The sequence below is a fragment of the Ahaetulla prasina genome, chromosome 7 (genome assembly GCF_028640845.1).
Source record: "Ahaetulla prasina isolate Xishuangbanna chromosome 7, ASM2864084v1, whole genome shotgun sequence".
Taxonomy (NCBI): Eukaryota; Metazoa; Chordata; class Lepidosauria; order Squamata; family Colubridae; genus Ahaetulla; species Ahaetulla prasina.
This window is the reverse complement of record NC_080545.1, coordinates 65,577,713-65,598,394: the sequence shown is the minus strand read 5'-3', so window position 1 is coordinate 65,598,394 and position 20,682 is coordinate 65,577,713. Positions and strand designations below refer to the sequence as shown.

Genomic DNA, 20,682 nt, shown 5'->3' with positions numbered 1-20,682 from the left:
ATCAGAGCACAGCCAAGCTCCCACCCAATCAGTTCAAACCCCCACTAGCAGTTAAAAAGGAAGAAACAGCTGCAATCACACATTGCTCCCAGAAGCACGGTTGAAGCCTGAAGATGACGAATGAGACTTTGTCGAACGTCACCAAGACACTTTATATATATATATATATATATATATATATATATATATATATATATATATATATATATATATATATATATATATATGTATATGTATATATATATATATATATATAAATATACTGTATTGTATACTATATTGTGCTGCCTATTTTGTTAATATGGAAAAGCATAAAAATTAAAATGCTGTAGGAATGAATTAGAATGATAACTATTGTCACTTTAAATATATTCTTATTGGCATACATTAAAATGAAATTTCATTGCATACAGCTCTCAAACAGTCACTAAAGAGTTATTTAAAAAGTGTTGTTAAAAGAAAAAGAAACTGCAGAAAGGATGAATAATGTGCTTTGACCATAGTGATAACCATAAACAGTATAAGCTGAGGTGATTTGGTCATATAGAGAAAATAAGCTGTAGGACCCCTGGCGAAGTTCTTTTTTCAGTGGGAAAATCCTGAACAAACAAAAAAAAATACATCTCCTTCTATGCATCTGTCCTCAACCAATTCATTTGATTCCTTTCTGAAAGGTTCATCACATGATCTCCTTGGATGTGGACAAGGTCTTCAATGCAGTTGCATACAGAAAAAAGAGCATATTATTCTTTGGTAGGTAACATCACAAAAAATAAATATGTGAACACAAAATATCCTAAGGATATTCTTAACAATAAAAAATAGAAGATCTTGGGAGTTCTCCAACAATATTACAGGTGTAATAGTAGCCAGTATTTATCAATATCACAATTTCCCATCTTCTTTCGCACCTCATGAATTTAATGCAATTTCTTAATTATGCTCCACTTATCACATGAATTTAGTATACTTTATTTTCATTGGTAGGATGATTTTTTTAATGTGCAAATATTTGATAAATAAAAACCCAATCCAAAGAATTAAAACTTGAACAAGAGAGAGATAAATTCAAGTTCCTGCTGCTAGCTATTGTTTTCAACTGTATGTCTAATCCTAGTTATGCTATACTATATTAAAATGCTGATTTCCTCAATTTTTGTGGCAGCAGACATATATTGAAAATAACATACATAAAAATTAAGCAGGAAATTTCTTCTTCAGACAAATTGTCCATACTGTTCTTATCACCATGACTAGGGTTACTGCAATGTTTTAGTTGAATTTTCCTTGTTTACTGATCACTTTGAAACATAGTAGCAAATCATTTTTTCAAAAAAACAGATTGATGAAATTAATAGAATATTCCCCCCCTATTCAAGAGCCAGAAATTTTAATTATGCTGGTTAATGACCGCAATAAAATAATTTATTACCTTTTAAAACTGAAAACTAGGACTTTGGGCTAGTTAGTGGGTTTTCCAATAAGGAGACTACATACTGTCCAAGTAAACTGTCCAAGTAAATGGATTTTTATGTGTAGCCTAGGATCTCTGAAGTGTATGAGGGAAATACTTATTTTATACTAACAGTTGGTTTTATATCCAGTTAGCATCCTTCAGTTTTTGAGAGCCTTCTTTAAGGAGAACCTCTGTTCATCCTTTGTGAAGTTTATTGTCCAGTCCACAGATGAACAGAAAAAGGAACTGCCACAGTCAAAAGAGAATATTTCCTTGTTTCCACTGGCTATGTGGCATGTACTGTCCTTGGTTGCTAGATTACAAAACCTACTTGTCCAGGTAAATTTTACTGTTAATATGGAATTGAAATATTAATTGTAGGATTCAACAAAGCTGATTTATTTCAAATGAATGGAGAAGTGTAAAGAGAATACAATCAAGTACACTTTTTCTCACTTTTGAACTTTCTAATGATGCAAAAACTACTAGAAACAATTATTCATAAAAGTATAGCTTTATTCTCAATGCTGTAAAGCCACTGTCTCTTGCAACTGCCCCTTATTTGTGAGAAGAATTTTGGAACATTCGACAGGAGCCATAAGTACATGTATTTCCCCCAGACCCTTGACCAAGTCAACATTAATTCCAGCTGCCAATGGGAAACACTAAAAACATCACTTCTCCACTTTCTTGTTATTCCTTTGCTATATTTTCTTTTCTGCAGCAAGGAAAATGTTTTTTAAAAGATTACTGTGCAATGATATGGTAATGTCATCCCTCAGAACAGCCAAAAAGCAACAGATGATTGTGACATGCTATTGCTTTAAGTTCATGAAGGACGAGGAATCCCAGGAGCTGGGATGAGAAGTAAATTCCACTTCCTGCTGCTAGCTATTGTTTTCAACTGTATGTCTAATCCTAGTTATGCTATACTATATTAAAATGCTGATTTCCTCAATTTTGTGGCAGCAGACATATATTGAAAATAACATACATAAAATTAAGCAGGAAATTTCTTCTTCAGACAAATTGTCCATACTGTTCTTATCACCATGACTAGAGTTACTGCAATGTTTTAGTTGAATTTTCCTTGTTTACTGATCACTTTGAAACATAGTAGCAAATCATTTTTCAAAAAACAGATTGATGAAATTAATAGAATATTCCCCCTATTCAAGAGCCAGAAATTTTAATTATGCTGGTTAATGACCGCAATAAAATAATTTATTACCTTTAAAACTGAAAACTAGGACTTTGGGCTAGTTAGTGGGTTTTCAATAAGGAGACTACATACTGTCCAAGTAAACTGTCCAAGTAAATGGATTTTATGTGTAGCCTAGGATCTCTGAAGTGTATGAGGAAATACTTATTTTATACTAACAGTTGGTTTTATATCCAGTTAGCATCCTTCAGTTTTTGAGAGCCTTCTTTAAGGAGAACCTCTGTTCATCCTTTGTGAAGTTTATTGTCCAGTCCACAGATGAACAGAAAAAGGAACTGCCACAGTCAAAAGAGAATATTTCCTTGTTTCCACTGGCTATGTGGCATGTACTGTCCTTGGTTGCTAGATTACAAAACCTACTTGTCCAGGTAAATTTTACTGTTAATATGGAATTGAAATATTAATTGTAGGATTCAACAAAGCTGATTTATTTCAAATGAATGGAGAAGTGTAAAGAGAATACAATCAAGTACACTTTTTCTCACTTTTGAACTTTCTAATGATGCAAAAACTACTAGAAACAATTATTCATAAAACTATAGATTTATTCTCAATGCTGTAAAGCCACTGTCTCTTGCAACTGCCCCTTATTTGTGAGAAGAATTTTGGAACATTCGACAGGAGCCATAAGTACATGTATTTCCCCCAGACCCTTGACCAAGTCAACATTAATTCCAGCTGCCAATGGGAAACACTAAAAACATCACTTCTCCACTTTCTTGTTATTCCTTTGCTATATTTTCTTTTCTGCAGCAAGGAAAATGTTTTTTAAAAGATTACTGTGCAATGATATGGTAATGTCATCCCTCAGAACAGCCAAAAAGCAACAGATGATTGTGACATGCTATTGCTTTAAGTTCATGAAGGACGAGGAATCCCAGGAGCTGGGATGAGAAGTAAATTCCCACTTCTCTTCTGTTAAATAGAAAATTGATTGGAATGAAAAGAAGCACAGCAAAATTGTTCTTGCTGTATTTCCTTTGGAGTAGGAACAGACTTATTATAGTTCCAAATTGTCTCTGCATATTGGATAATCCATGATATTGGGGAGATGAGGCAAATCATCTAACCGCTTGGTCTAAAACTTGGCAACTCCAAATCTCAACCAGCAAATGCTCGGTCTTACATATTGGAAAAAAGAACCCAAACACTAAGTATATACTTGATGGACATTACCTTACAGATGACCCCCACCATGTTAAAGACCTTGGAGTTTTCATATCAAATGATCTAAGTGCCAAAGCCCACTGCAACTACATAGCAAAAAAGGCTCTAAGAGCCTTGTAAACCTAATCTTGTGTAGCTTCTTTTCCAAAAACACCACTAACAAACAGGAAGCAGCAGGTGAAGCTAAGCAAGATCACATCAAATACCTGTACAATTAGCACAGGGGCCCCCCAAGGCTGTGTGCTCTCCCCACTTCTCTTCTCTCTGTATACCAATGACTGCATCTCCAATGATCCATTTGTTAAGCTACTGAAGTTCGCAGATGACACAACAGTGATTGGTCTCATTCGAGACAATGACGAATCCGCATATAGACGAGAGGTCGAACGACTAGCCTTGTGGTGCAACCAAAACAATCTGGAACTGAACACACTCAAAACCGTAGAAATGGTGGTAGATTTTAGGAAAAACCCTTCCATACTTCCACCTCTCACAATACTTGACAACACAGTATCAACAGTAGAAACCTTCAAATTTCTGGGTTCTATCATATCGCAAGATCTCAAATGGACAGCTAACATCAAAACATCATTAAAAAGGACAACAAAGAATGTTCTTTCTGCCAACTCAGTAAGCTCAAACTGCCCAAGGAGCTGCTGATCCAATTCTACAGAGGAATTATTGAGTCTGTCATTTGCACCTCTATAACTGTCTGGTTCGGTTCTGCAACCCAACAAGAAAACACAGACTTCAGAGGATAATTAGAACTGCAGAAAAATAATTGCTACCAACTTGCCTTCCATTGAGGACCTGTATACTGCACGAATCAAGAAGAGGGCCGTGAAAATATTTGCAGATCCTCGCATCCTGGACATAAACTGTTTCAACTCCTACCCTCAAAACGACGCTATAGAGCACTGCACACCAGAACAACTAGACACAAGAACAGTTTTTCCCAAGGCCATCACTCTGCTAAACAAATAATTCCCTCAACACTGTCAGACTATTTACTGAATCTGCACTACTATTAATCGTTTCATAGTTCCCATCACCAATCTCTTTCCACTTATGACTGTATGACTATAACTTGTTGCTGGCAATCCTTATGATTTATATTGATATATTATCATCAATTGTGTTGTAAATGTTGTACCTTGATGAACGTATCTTTTCTTTTATGTACACTGAGAGCATATGCACCAAGACAAATTCCTTGTGTGTCCAATCACACTTGGCCAATAAAATTCTATTCTATTCTATTCTATTCTATTCTATTCTATTCTATTCTATTCTATTCTACTAACCAGAGCATATAAAACATTTGCTAGACCAATTCTAGAATACAGCTTGCCTATCTGGAACCCTCACCACATCTCTGACATCAATACAATTGAACATGTCCAGAAATATTTTACAAGAAGAGTTCTTCATTCCTCTGAAAACAACAAAATACCTTATCCCACCAGACTTGAAATCCTAGGCTTAGAAAACTTGGAACTCCATTGCCTTCGACAAGACCTAAGTTTAACTCATAGAATCATCTACTGTAATTTCCTTCCTGTTAAAGACTACTTCAGCTTTAATTGCAATAATACAAGAGCAACCAATAGATTTAAACTTAATGTTAACCGCTTTAATCTAGATTGCAGAAAATATGACTTCTGTAACAATAATCAGTGCTTGGAACACTTTACTTGACTGTGGTTTCTTCCCATAATCCCAAAAGCTTTAACCAAAAACTTTCTATTATTGACCTCACCCCATTCCTAAAAGGATTATAAGGGGCGTGCATAAGAGCACAAACGTGCCTACCGTTCCTGTCCTATTGTTTGCTTTTTTCTTCTTTTCTTTTTTCTTCTTATATATATATGCTTATACTTCCTTATGTTACCTCATATATATGTTTATATACTATATAATCTTTTTATGTGATGCTTATATATATTGTGACTAAATAAATAAATAAATAAATAAATAAATTCCTTTGCTTGTGAAGGACTTCCTAAATGATAGAGCATTTTCAAATATTTTATGTCCTATGAGTCTCAAGACAACCTTAAGATTATGAATTATCTTTTTATTATTATTATTTATTATTATTTATTAGATTTTTATACCGCCCTCCTCCTGAAGGACTCAGCCAAAAAATAAGAACATAAGCAATGTACAATTAAAACAAAATTAAAAAACTTATTAAATAATTGGCCGAGATTTAAAAACATTTAAAATCTAAAAACCCTTAAAATTCATCTAGAAATTTAAATTTAACAATTTAAAATTTAAGCCAGCCGCGCGCGAGTAAATAAATACGTTTTCAACTTGCGGCGAAAGGTTCGAAGATCAGACACTTGGCGCAAGCCAGGGGGACGTTCGTTCCAGAGGGTAGGAGCCCCCACTTCTGTTATAATTTCAGGAATACCTTTTAGAAGAATTTGAAAATAAATTGTATTCTCTCTTTTATGTTTACAGAAGGACTTTTTGCTATCACAGACTGTTATTGGATGTCTTGAAGTCTTGTTGGAATATCTGTATCTGAAAAATCAGAGCACCGGTACAGCTTTCAATATCCTTGTGTATTCTTTATTAGTAAAAAATGCTTTACATTGAAATTATTTTGCTTTGCCTAAATGGTTTGCAATCATCACTAAAGCGGATATAAACCTAATAGTATAAAATATTTTGTTACTAAAATGAAGATTTATAGTACTTCAGATATTTAATAGTTACCAAGAAAATATTATCGAAAAACTTTATATCAGTTTGGGTATGGCTGGGTGATGCTATGAAGATGTTATAGGTTTCCAGTGCAGAAACTAATGCACACCATCCTAATTCCCATACTCTTCATGCTATCTTGAGTTTACTGGGATGTTAGTCTTTTGGGAAATGGACTGGTCGCAGAAGGTTTTCATGGAAAATGTAAAAGATCATGGATAAGGGCAGAATATTTAAGTTTATAATTTCCAGTGAGATAAAAGCAGAATTAACTCGGCTGAACCATGTTTTATATTTTACACATGGCAGAAAATCTTAATAATCTATTTTCATTACTGAATAATATAGCAACTCTCCTAGATTTTATATTATCTGAATGGATCTTTTCTTCTACTATTATATTTTTGTTTTGAATGAATTATAAGTAGTCCTTGACTTATGACCACATTTGGGACCAGAATTTCTGTTGTTAAGGCAGTTGTTAAGTGAGTCATGGCCAATTTACAACCTTTTTTATCATGAGCCTTGGTGGCGCAGTGGTTAGAGTGCAGTACTACAGGCTACTTCTGCTGACTGCTGACTGTAAGACTATTGCCTTACACAATGTAAGCCGCCCTGAGTCTTCGGAGAAGGGCGGGATATAAATTCAAAAAAACCCAAAAAAAACTGTCAGCTGCCTGCAATTTGGCAGTTCCAATCTCACCAGGCTCAAGGTTGATCATCCTTCTGAGGTGGATAAAATGAGGACCCAAATTGTTGGGGGCAATATGCTTACTCTGTAAACTGCGTAGAGAGCAGGGGTGAAATGCTCCTGGTTCGGACTGGCTCGCCCGATCTGGTAGCGATGGTGACTGGTGGTTCGCAGAACCGGTAACAAAAATCCTTGGCCCTGCCCCCTGCCCCTGCTGAGCCGCGCCATCATCAGAGGTTTTTGTTGTTTTTTACTTTTAAAAGCATTTCAGCCGAAAATATGCCTTTAAAAGTAAAAAAAAAGCCTTTGATGATCCCGTGGCTCAGCTCAGGTGGGATCGTCAGAACCCTTTAAATTCTTTTTTTTAACAACCTCTTCAACCTCGGCTGAAGAGGTTGTTTTAAAAAATGGTTTTAAAAGGCTCCTCTGCCGATCCCACCTGAGTTGCCTGATCACCAGAACCTTAAAAAACATGTTTTTTACAAGCTCTTCAGCCAAAGAGGTTAAAACAAATCTTTTAAGAGGTTCTGGGCTGTGATGAGGCAACTTCAGCTGGGATCGTCAGAGGAGCTTTTAAAATCTTTTTTCCCTCTGGTGATCCCAGATGAGTTTCCTGATCATCACAGGCTTTTAAAATCATTTTTTAACAACCTCTTACAACAGCCTCCACCTATGCCCAGCCAATCCCCCTCCGCACTTACCTAATTACTGTTCCTTTTGGGCTGGCAAAGCCATGCTTTACTTCAGCTACTGCAGTCAGTTGCATCAGCTAGCAACTGAATCTGCCTGCCTAATATCCATCTCCTTGGTGAGCAACTCAATCTGCCTGCTTTGCTGGCTGAGTAATTCTGGGAGTTGAAGTCCACAAACCTTAAACTTACTAAGGTTGGAGATCCCTGATCTAAAAAATATAAATAAAATAAAATAATAAAATAAAATATTTGTGCAGCTTTCTGAGATTTGGTGTTTCTGTAGTGTTTCACTTCACAACTACACAAACACACAAAATCTGACAAAGCTGCATGTGGTATTTTGTGTGTGTATGTGAGTGAGTCAGTTGTGTTGTGTTGTGTGTGTGTAAAGTGTGAAAGGGTGAGGTTCCTGCTTGTTGCAGGGGCCATTTTGGGTGAAGTGCAGCTGCTTTTACATTGTGTGTGAATCAGTTGTGTTGTGTTGTGTGTGTGTGTAAAGTGTGAAAGTTGGTTTTTGGTACCTCTTATTGTTCTGTATACTTTATTATTTTTATTATTTATTGTTATTGGTGATGCCCACCCAGCCATCTGACCACCAAGCCACGCCCACCAATTAAGCCACGCCCACAGAACCGGTAGGAAAATTTTTTAGATTTCACCCCGGTAGAGAGGGCTGTAAAGCAGTATATACTAAGTGCTATTGCTATTGTAAAGTAAATCACTACAGTTGTTAAATGAATCATGCTGTCATTAAGAAAATCTGGTGATCAGATGACCCTGTGACAGTGCAACCTTCATAAATACACGCCACTGTCAATTATCCAAATTTTGAATATGAGATGCTACAGTAGTCATAAATGCAAGGACCAGTCATAAATCACTTTTTTCAGTGCTGTTGTAACCGATGGTAACTAAAGATCGGTTTTAAGTCAAGGACTACCTGTAAATTGTTTAAATTGTGGGCAGCATATAAAGAGTACTTTTTTACTTCCATTGTTTTTCCTCTGTTGTTATTTTTTTTTAAATCTTGTTTGCTGGTATAAAACAAGACTTAACTCAGTACAGAATGAATAATATATTTATTTGTGGATTATTTTCTTAGATTTCTTTCTAAGATATTTGTGGTAAATTTTTCCACTTCTAGCGTGTCATATTGCCTCACACCCATGGAATAAATTTCTATTGGTCACACTTTTAGATGGTAATGAGAATTCCTTTCTTAACTCAGAAATTCTGAGACTCATTAGTTTGGTGAGTATAATGGCTGTTAACCATTAATTCCCATTGTGTTATTCCATTGCATTATGACTGTTTTAACTGAATTGTTCCATTTAGTTATCACTGGCAAAACGTAAGTGAAACACCATTTATAACACAGTGAGGACTGGGTTATGCTATAAACTTTGGAGAGCCTTAAATATGCATGTTTTTGTTAAGCATAAACTTACAGGGAATGAACCTTATTGCATTTCTTTTATCAAAATAAATTCTTAAATGCAGCCACTATAATTCTGATTTTGATCCAAGAAGGTGCATTAGAGAGGATACACTCCATTTCTTTGCTTGAAAACTCTAATAATCCCCTCAATAATTATTGTCATTTTTCTCTAGCAAAGCGAATAGGAGTTTGTTGAAACATTTGTTAAATAAGGTTAATGGACTTAATATATAATGTTAAAGCAGAAAATATGATTTATAAATAACACTGTTCATAGAAGCACTAGCAAACAAACTGCATAATAATTTAGCACAATTTGTGAATCTAACCCTTGTGCATTGGTATGATTTTGTTCAAAGGAATGTTGTGCATATTTGAATGAAAGAATGCAATTTCCATTGCTTCAGTCAAAATCTGACTGCCATGGATGATTTTCAATTAAAAAACCCCCAAAGATTAAAACTATTTAGGAAATCTGTTCATTCATATTCATCAGTTTCAGCTGTTTAGATGTTCAACGGTAAAAAAACAACAACATTCTTATGGCTCAGGAACATCTTAACTTCCCTGGCATGAGAATAGCCATTACAGTAACCATTTATTTAGTATAGGTAAAGGTAAAGTTTTCCCTCGCACATACGTGCTAGTCGTTGCTGACTCTAGGGGGCGGTGCTCATCTCCATTTAAAAACCGAAGAGCCACCGAGCTGCCGACCTTTCGATCGACAAGCTCAACGTCCTAGCCCCTGAGCCACCCGCGTCCCGATTATTATTTAGTATAGGAATACACATTATCCTCATCTTGCCATGAGCCTTCATGTAGGCAATCTACATTTGTCTTTTCATGTGCTGTGTGAAAAGTTACGTTTTCAGACTTCCACTGTGTGAAGTCAGTGTTATATAGTTTGTCTGCTGCACTTCATTTTCTGTAGATAAATGGCTTCACTCCAACTGTCTACTTTGTGCTGTGGCAGAAATGGCCCCTCTGTTTTTGTCATTGGTTGCTCTTCTGCATTACCATTTTGTCTGGGTTGCTGGAAGGCCTGCTGACTTTTGAAGAGGCCTTCCCAAAGTGAATTAATGAAAAGGTTAAGGTGAAAGGCAGGACTTTTTCTCTTAATAGGCTCACTGGTAAACTAGTAAAAGATGTATTTTTAAAAAAAAGCAAGATAAAAAAGAGTTCTGCTAATTTCTCCTAGTAGCTGAAGTGACAGTAAGGAAGATTAAACTTTTTCCTCCAGCAATCCAGTGGTGGATGCCATGGATGGAAGGAAACAGCATATGTGAACTCATATAATATAATATAACAACAGAGTTGGAAGGGACCTTGGAGGCCTTCTAGTCCAACCCCCTGCCCATATAAAAGAATGATCAATGGAAATATGTCATCAAAAAGACTTCGGTGGGAGGGGTAAAGAAGGAAGGAAGGCAGCAATTAATCACTATAATTAATAACACCCATGAACACCAAAACTAAAGAACAGACTGAAATCCTGAGAGCAACTTCTTAAGCTAGCTTCATTTATTGAGGGAGACAAGTAGAGTAAAGCTGCCTTGTGTCCTTTGACTGATAAATCTTCCCTACCTGTTTGTTAAACTTACTGCATTACTTAGTAATGTGCTCACTGTATTACTAAGTAATGTGCATTACTTAGAATATCATATATTCCAAAACTTAAAATGTAAAGACTTCTATGTTTGATAATTGTGCAATCATAAAGTTTGGAAATTCTGAAATATTTCAAAAATTTCATTAAATGGAAAAAAATACTAGTTTGGCTCACTAATCTACTACTAAGGGAAGGTTTATCCAAACTTTTAAAATTTTATTAATTCTAACATCCATTTTTAAGTATTGCTTAAGAATCTGTTTCAATAAAACTTGTGGCAGTTAATGTCTGTGTTTTTGCTGGATAATAGAAATAATTTTGACCCACTAAAACTGAAATACAACTTTTCTAAGTTTATGAAATATCAGGACATCAGGACTGTTTCTGAAATTGAAATTACCCATATTCTTGAAGAAGCAGCTCATATCAACGTGCTAGAACTTTCTAATGACACAATCAGTGCTCTTCGCTCGTTTCTTCTTCAGGTAAGAATTCTGGAAATGTAGAGATAGAATGTAATCACAACAATACAACAACAATACAAGAGCAAACAATAGATTTAAACTTAATGTTAACCGCTTCAATCTTGATTGCAGAAAATATGACTTTTGTAACAGAGTTATTAATGCTTGGAACACATTACCTGACTCTGTGGTCTCTTCTCAAAATCCCAAAATCTTTAACCAAAAACTATCTACCATTGACCTCACCCCATTCCTAAGAGGTCTATAAGGGGCGTGCATAAGAGCACAAACGTGCCTACCGTTCCCTGTCTTATTGTTCCTCTTCATTATATCCAATTAATATAGTTATTACATACTTATGCTCATATATATGCTTATATAATTATTTCATGTTAATGCTTATATATACTCTTACGACAAAATAAATAAATAAATAAAAATAAATAAAAATAACTGTGAAGTGAAGTTAAACAACTGGCTGTGCTTCCTGCTTCTGCATTTTCTTGTCAGGTTGGTTTCTGGAAGGGCTGTCAAAAGATTTACTTCACTTTAGATACAGTCTGGCCTGCTTATCTGATCCTCTTTTTTTGTCTTTTACTTTCAATAACATAATTACTGTTTGTTTTTCATAGTAATATTGCTGTTTGCATTTATTTTATGTATTTAATATCTAATTTGTATTATAGGCTATTAAGGGAAGAATGGATAGTTATTTATCCTTTCTCATAATCTTTATTTAAAAAAACGCATATTCTTGAAGAAGCAGCTCATATCAACGTGCTAGAACTTTCTAATGACACAATCAGTGCTCTTCGCTCGTTTCTTCTTCAGGTAAGAATTCTGGAAATGTAGAGATAGAATGTAATCACAACAATACAACAACAATACAAGAGCAAACAATAGATTTAAACTTAATGTTAACCACTTCAATCTTGATTGCAGAAAATATGACTTTTGTAACAGAGTTATTAATGCTTGGAACACATTACCTGACTCTGTGGTCTCTTCTCAAAATCCCAAAATCTTTAACCAAAAACTATCTACCATTGACCTCACCCCATTCCTAAGAGGTCTATAAGGGGCGTGCATAAGAGCACAAACGTGCCTACCGTTCCCTGTCTTATTGTTCCTCTTCATTATATCCAATTAATATAGTTATTACATACTTATGCTCATATATATGCTTATATAATTATTTCATGTTAATGCTTATATATACTCTTACGACAAAATAAATAAATAAATAAAAATAAATAAAAATAACTGTGAAGTGAAGTTAAACAACTGGCTGTGCTTCCTGCTTCTGAATTTCTTGTCAGGTTGGTTTCTGGAAGGGCTGTCAAAAGATTTACTTCACTTTAGATACAGTCTGGCCTGCTTATCTGATCCTCTTTTTTTGTCTTTTACTTTCAATAACATAATTACTGTTTGTTTTTCATAGTAATATTGCTGTTTGCATTTATTTTATGTATTTAATATCTAATTTGTATTATAGGCTATTAAGGGAAGAATGGATAGTTATTTATCCTTTCTCATAATCTTTATTTAAAAAAACGCATGGGAATTTTGAAATGAACCACTTGGTTCTAAGTGCAGTTCCATGAAGTTATGTTTTCTTTCCTCCAATATCAGTACAGAAAATGAAAAAGAGTAGAATTGTTTTAAGGTTTAACCAAAATATGTAGAATAGACATTGAGTTCATTTAAATACTTTGTGTACTAATCTAGATCTATTAATGCAATAAGCATGGGCATTATTTGTATTGTGCATATTCCCTTTAGGTCTTAGTTTTATATGCCTCTGGTACAGTGGTGAAATCCAAATTTTTTTGCTACTGGTTTTGTGGGCATGGCTTGGTGGGAGTGGTGTGGCTTGGTGGGTGTGGCAGGGGAAGGATATTGCAAAATCTCCATTCCCTCCCCACTCCTGGGGGAAGGATATTGCAAAATCTCCATTCCCTCCCCACTCCTGGGGTCAGCCAGAGGTGGTATTTGCCAGTTCTCTGAACTACTCAAAATTTCCACCACCAGAACCTGTCAGAACCTGCTGGATTTCACCCCTACTCTGGTATCATAATTAAAATTGCTATATTTCTGATTCTGATTGTTGGAGAACCTCCTATCCATAAACAAGCATTAGTAGGCCTATCAAGGCATAGTGTATCTTATTTTGGAGGATATGTATAGATGTATTAGAGTGAAGTATGGCAGTGGTGGAATTCAATTTTTTTTACTGCCTGTTCTGTGGGCGTGGCTTGGTAGGCGTGGCAGGGGAAGGATACTGCATACTCTCCATTCCCACCCCATTCCTGGGGAAGGATACTGTAAAATCCCCATTCCCTCCCCACTCCTGGGGGAAAGATATTGCAAAATCTCCATTCCCTCCCCACTCTGGGGCCAGCCAGAGGTGGTATTTGCTGGTTCTCCGACTACTCAAATTTATTTATTTTATTTATGTATTTATTTTGTCACAACAATATACATAAGCATCACACAAAAAGATTATATAGTATATAAACATATATATGAAGAAATATAAAGAGGTATAAGAATATATGTATATATAAGAAGAAGAAAAAGAAAAACAATAGGACAGGAACGGTAGGCACGTTTGTGCTCTTATGCATGCCCCTTATGTTCCTCTTAGGAATGGGGTGAGGTCAATAGTAGAAAGTTTTTGTTTAAAGCTTTTGGGATTATGGGAAGAGACCACAGAGTCAGGTAAAGTGTTCCAAGCACTGATGATTCTGTTACAGAAGTCATATTTTCTGCAATCTAGATTAAAGCGATTAACATTAAGTTTAAATCTATTGGTTGCTCTTTGTTACTGCAATTAAAGCTGAAGTAGTCTTTAATAGGAAGGACATTACAATAGATGATTCTATGAGTTAAACTTAGGTCTTGTCGAAGGCGACGGAGTTCCAAGTTTTCTAAGCCTAGGATTTCAAGTCTGGTGGGATAAGGTATTTTGTTGTTTTCAGAGGAGTGAAGAACTCTTCTTGTAAAATATTTCTGGACATGTTCAATTGTATTGATGTCAGAGATGTGGTGAGGGTTCCAGACAGGCAAGCTGTATTCTAGAATTGGTCTAGCAAATGTTTTATATGCTCTGGTTAGTAGTGTAGTGTTTTTGGAAAAGAAGCTACGCAACATTAGGTTTACAACTCTTAGAGCCTTTTTTGCTATGTAGTTGCAGTGGGCTTTGGCACTTAGATCATTTGATATGAAAACTCCAAGGTCTTTAACATGGTGGGGGTCATCTGTAAGGTAATGTCCATCAAGTATGTACTTAGTGTTTGGGTTCTTTTTTCCAATGTGTAAGACAGAGCATTTGCTGGTTGAGATTTGGAGTTGCCAAGTTTTAGACCAAGCGGTTAGATGATCAAGGTCTTTTTGAATGGTAGATGTATTTTCTGTGGTGTTAAATAGTTTGACATCGTCAGCAAAGAGAACACAATTACTTGAGATATGGTCACAAAGATCATTTATGTATAGTATGAAGAGTGTTGGTCCAAGAACGCTGCCTTGAGGAACGCCACTCTTGACAGGAACAGGATTTGATAGAGCATTGCCAATTTTGACCACTTGTTGTCTGTTAGACAGAAAAGCAGATATCCATTTGTGAAGGGGTCCTGAAATGCCATAGGATTTTAGTTTTAGGAGAAGTTTATCATGTACTACTGAGTCAAAAGCTTTGCAGAAGTCTATGTAGATTGCATCTATTGTTTTGCCTTGATCAAGATTTGTAGTCCATATGTTTTTACAGTGGAGAAGTTGTAAGTTACATGATAATTTTTTCCTGAAACCAAATTGTTTATTAGAGAGTAGGTTGTTTGTTTCTAAGTGGAAGGTAATGGATTGGTTGATGATTGATTCCATAACTTTGCAGGTGATGCAGCACAGAGAGATTGGTCTGTAATTTTCAGCTAAGCTGTGGTCTTCTTTTTTGAAGGTTGGGATGACTGTGGCTAGTGACCAAAGTTTGGGAAGGGAACTGTTCGTGAAAGCTTTATCAAAGATTATGCTTAGGGGTTCTGCTATATTAGTGGAAAGTTTTTTTAAGAAGTATGCACATAGTCCATCGGGTCCAATAGATAGTGATGGTTTCAAGTTATGAAGAGCTTTTCCAACATTATCTTCTGTGAAATCTATATGTGTTAAGTCGTCATACTCATTGCTGGTACGATTTGGGAATGTCGGATATGTGTCATCGCTGTTAACAAAAACTGAGCCAAAGAATATGTTGAAGAGGTTTGCTTTAACTGTTTCGTCATTACATTCTTTGCCGTTAGAATCTTTTAGTGGTGGGATGGATCTTGAGTCTTTAAGTTTATTGTTCACAAAATTATAAAAGGCACGATTGGAATTTGTGCGCAGAAGGTCCTCTTCTTGCTTGGTGTGGTAATTTGTGCATTCGGTTTTTATTTGGTTGCATATATTTCTGTAGCGGTTTTTGAAATTTGCTACATAGCCTTTTTTGTTTCTTCTCTAGAGGGATTTTTTTTTTTGATTGAAGCATTTTCATTGATATGGGTAGTTTGCTTTTCCTGATCTTGATGGTTGTTTGTGATACGTAAAGTTTAATGACTCTATTGATTTCAAGTAGGAAAACTCTATAGTGGTCTTCAGCAGTTATACAGGTTGTGAACAGATTTTGCGAGTCCAGAGCTGAGAGATCATTGTTTATAAGGTCATAGTTGGCTTTTTTGAAGTTGTAGTTAGGAATGCTATTGTTACGACGATTTATGTAAGGGCGTATATTGAGACAAAAGTCAATCATGCAGTTGTTGCTGTTGGAAAAGGGTTCTTTAATTTGTAGTCCATAAATTGAGTTTGTGTTGTTGCAGAAGATGAGGTCAAGGCAATTTTTGAGTCTTGTATTGTTAGTTACAAGTTGTTCAAGACCTAGGTTTGTAACAGCGTTGTATAGTGTAGTATGGATTGGATCAGTTGTACATTCATTAGTTATCCACTACTGGATCTCCAGAACCTGCTGAATTTCACCCCTGAAGTACTGTCTGTTTTGTAATTGAGTATCAGGCTTTGCAGTTTTGTGCCTAATCTACCAAAAAGAAAAATTTCTCATTTCAAAAAAAGGAAAACACATTGAGTCTTTTTATGCATAGTAAGTTACGTGGAAACCCCCCCTCCCCATGGCTAGACCTTGGACTGTTTTTGCAATTATAGGCGTTGTAGAAGGAGAGCCAGGTTAGTCTATAGGCGCAAAAAATCAGGAATTTGGTAGCACCTTTTCTGATTTAAAATGTTAAAAGACATACTTTGTGAATTGAAACTCACTTCATTAAGTGCAGCAGCTGCAGTCCACAATAACTTATTATGCCTTTCAGTAACATTTTCTAGTTGAAAAAAGTCCTGCAAGACTTTGATTTATTGCAATTGTGGTAACTGGGGGAAATTTCAATGCTGAAATTCTGTAATTTCTCTTTTTTATGTTAGCTTCAAAAAATAAAATATGAAGTGAATTCAAGCAAAAAAGCTGTGATCCAAACATTATTGGAGAACCTCCCACCCGTAAACAGGCCTCAATGGACCCATCAAGGCCTGGTGTATCTTTTTTCAGAGGATATCTATAGAGGTATTAAAGTGAAGTACAGTCTGCTTTGTCGTTGAGTGTGAAGCCTTGTAGTTTTGTGCCTAATCTAGGAAGAAGAGAAACAGTTTTACTATCTTGAATTTTTTGTGTGTGCTTTTGATCTCTTATCATTTGAAGTGATGTAAAATATCAGCATTAGATATATGAATATAGAGATAGTCCTCAACTTACAACCACATTGAGCTCAACATTTTTGTGGTTTAGCAAATTTTGCTCCATTTTACGACTTTTCTTGCCACAGTTATCAAGTCAATCACTAAAGTTAGTAACATGGTTGTTAAGTGAATCTGGCTTCCCCATTGATTTTTCTTGTCAGAAGGTCATATGACCCTGGGACACTGCAGTTGTCATAAATATGAACCAGTTGTCAAGTGCCTGAATTTTTATTAAGTGATTGTGAGGATGCTGCAACAGTTATAAGTATGAAAAACGATCATAGATCACTTTCTTCAGTGCCATTGTAACTTCAAACAATCACTAAATGAACTATTGTAAGTGGAAGATAACCTGTACTTATGTGCGACGTTAAATGCAAGATAGTATTTTGCTTATCTATATGCATAGAGAAGTAAAGTTAGGATCCAATTTTAATTTTCTGTGCTGAAAACTGTCTTTGCTTTCAATGCTAACTTGACAGAGCAAAAACTATTCTGTTGATAGGAAAAAATGAGAAAAATGAAAATCAGTTTCTAATTTGTCCTGCCTGTCCTTTACTACTTTCCATTGTAACTAGGTGAAACAGAAGGATCTATAAATTCTAAAGTTTATATGTCCTAAATTCATACTATTAATTTGGGAGAATATTATTTTTTAAAAATAAAAGTGATAGTCTGTGATACTTCAACTTGCTATTAACATTAATTAAAGATAGATTATAATCAAACCAGAGATCACTTTAGTAGTTAATAGTTCTTTTAATAGTGTTTTTAAGCATTTGTATAAAAGTTCCCTTCTGGGGCAAAAAGGGAAAAGTTAACTTGGTAGAAGAAATAGGGGTTTTCTGATCAGATAATAGGTATTCTTAACAATGATGTTAAAATGTCAAAAAACGTGTGTCATATTGTTTATTTTGTCATTTTCCCTCACTTGTCCATACTGCAGTTGCCTGTGGCAGAGATATAGTCTGAGACTCCTTATTTAAGCTTTTAGCATTTATTCAAGTACCATGTTTCCCCGAAAATAAGACCCTGTCTTACATATTTTTGAACCCTGAAATAAGCGCTTGGCCTTATTGCCATGCGCTTAAAAGCCAGATTGGGTTTATTATCAGGGGAAACAGGGTAGTTCTGAGTAAACTTACATAGAATTGTAGTTTAAAAGAGCAGAACTCAGGCACAAAGTAGATTTAGAAATTGAAAAAGGATTCTAGATTATTTGATAAAAAAATGCATTTTCTTAGTAATGTATAATTCTTCCAACTTGATTGTTCTTAACTCCAGTTTGACTTCAGATACCTTGGGAACGTGGCAATATCTCCTTCACATATTACAGACTGAAATGAGAAAAGAAAAATGAATGAACAGAACATAGTATTATAAATTGATAAATCACCTTGCATTTAAATTTTCTTACCAGTTATAGACCTACAGAACAATAATGCAGGTTATTTCTTTCCCCTGCAGAAAGATTTAGAAATTTCTCAGATGTTGAAATAAGAAATTCATAAATAAAATATGAAGTGAATTCAAGCAAAAAAGCTGTGATCCAAACATTATTGGAGAACCTCCCACCCGTAAACAGGCTTCAATGGACCCATCAAGGCCTGGTGTATCTTTTTTCAGAGGATATCTATAGAGGTATTAAAGTGAAGTACAGTCTGCTTTGTCGTTGAGTGTGAAGCCTTGTAGTTTTGTGCCTAATCTAGGAAGAAGAGAAACAGTTTTACTATCTTGAATTTTTTGTGTGTGCTTTTGATCTCTTATCATTTGAAGTGATGTAAAATATCAGCATTAGATATATGAATATAGAGATAGTCCTCAACTTACAACCACACTGAGCTCAACATTTTTGTGGTTTAGCAAATTTTGCTCCATTTTACGACTTTTCTTGCCACAGTTATCAAGTCAATCACTAAAGTTAGTAACATGGTTGTTAAGTGAATCTGGCTTCCCCATTGATTTTTCTTGTCAGAAGGTCATATGACCCTGGGACACTGCAGTTGTCATAAATATGAACCAGTTGTCAAGTGCCTGAATTTTTATTAAGTGATTGTGAGGATGCTGCAACAGTTATAAGTATGAAAAACGATCATAGATCACTTTCTTCAGTGCCATTGTAACTTCAAACAATCACTAAATGAACTATTGTAAGTGGAAGATAACCTGTACTTATGTGCGACGTTAAATGCAAGATAGTATTTTGCTTATCTATATGCATAGAGAAGTAAAGTTAGGATCCAATTTTAATTTTCTGTGCTGAAAACTGTCTTTGCTTTCAATGCTAACTTGACAGAGCAAAAACCATTCTGTTGATAGGAAAAAATGAGAAAAATGAAAATCAGTTTCTAATTTGTCCTGCCTGTCCTTTACTACTTTCCATTGTAACTAGGTGAAACAGAAGGATCTATAAATTCTAAAGTTTATATGTCCTAAATTCATACTATTAATTTATTTATTTATTTATTATTTATTTATTATTTAAATTTGTATACCGCCCTTCTTCCGAAGGACTCAGGGCGGTTCACAGCCAAGTAAAAAATGCACAATACATTATAAATACAATTAAAATACTAGTAAAAAACTTATTTAAATTGGCCACAATTAAAATTTGGAGATAAAATCCATTAAAAACCCATAACTTAAAAAACTAACCCAGTCCAGCGCAGATAAATAAGTAAGTTTTGAGCTCGCGGCGAAAGGTTCGGAGGTCCGGAAGTTGACGAAGTCCTGGGGGGAGTTCGTTCCAGAGGGCGAGAATTTGGGAGAATATTATTTTTTAAAAATAAAAGTGATAGTCTGTGATACTTCAACTTGCTATTAACATTAATTAAAGATAGATTAGAATAGAATAGAATAGAATAGAATAGAATAGAATAGAATTTATTGGCCAAGTGTGATTGGACACACAAGGAATTTGTCTTGGTGCATATGCTCTCAGTGTACATAAAAGAAATCAAACCAGAGATCACTTTAGTAGTTAATAGTTCTTTTAATAGTGGTTTTAAGCATTTGTATAAAAGTTCCCTTCTGGGGCAAAGGGAAAAGTTAACTTGGTAGAAGAAATAGGGGTTTTCTGATCAGATAATAGGTATTCTTAACAATGATGTTAAAATGTCAAAAAACGTGTGTCATATTGTTTATTTTGTCATTTTCCCTCACTTGTCCATACTGCAGTTGCCTGTGGTAGAGATATAGTCTGAGACTCCTTATTTAAGCTTTTAGCATTTATTCAAGTACCATGTTTCCCCGAAAATAAGACCCTGTCTTACATATTTTTGAACCTGAAATAAGCGCTTGGCCTTATTGCCATGCGCTTAAAAGCCAGATTGGGTTTATTATCAGGGGAAACAGGGTAGTTCTGAGTAAACTTACATAGAATTGTAGTTTAAAAGAGCAGAACTCAGGCACCAAAGTAGATTTAGAAATTGAAAAAGGATTCTAGATTATTTGATAAAA

At 35.1% G+C, this 20,682-nt stretch overlaps 1 protein-coding gene across 1 annotated transcript in view; it reads left to right on the top strand.

The window, feature by feature from the left end:
* The window catches only part of MEI1 (meiotic double-stranded break formation protein 1), a 61,192-nt gene extending 44,107 nt beyond the window's left edge, over nucleotides 1-17,085 (top strand). Inside the window, exons 25-30 of the mRNA XM_058191665.1 lie at nucleotides 675-753; nucleotides 1,605-1,795; nucleotides 6,315-6,396; nucleotides 9,088-9,194; nucleotides 11,344-11,475; nucleotides 16,912-17,085. Coding sequence (XP_058047648.1) covers nucleotides 675-753; nucleotides 1,605-1,795; nucleotides 6,315-6,396; nucleotides 9,088-9,194; nucleotides 11,344-11,475; nucleotides 16,912-17,085 — 765 coding nt within the window. The remainder of the gene's footprint in view (nucleotides 1-674; nucleotides 754-1,604; nucleotides 1,796-6,314; nucleotides 6,397-9,087; nucleotides 9,195-11,343; nucleotides 11,476-16,911) is intronic.
* The last annotated feature ends 3,597 nt before the right edge of the window (nucleotides 17,086-20,682 follow it).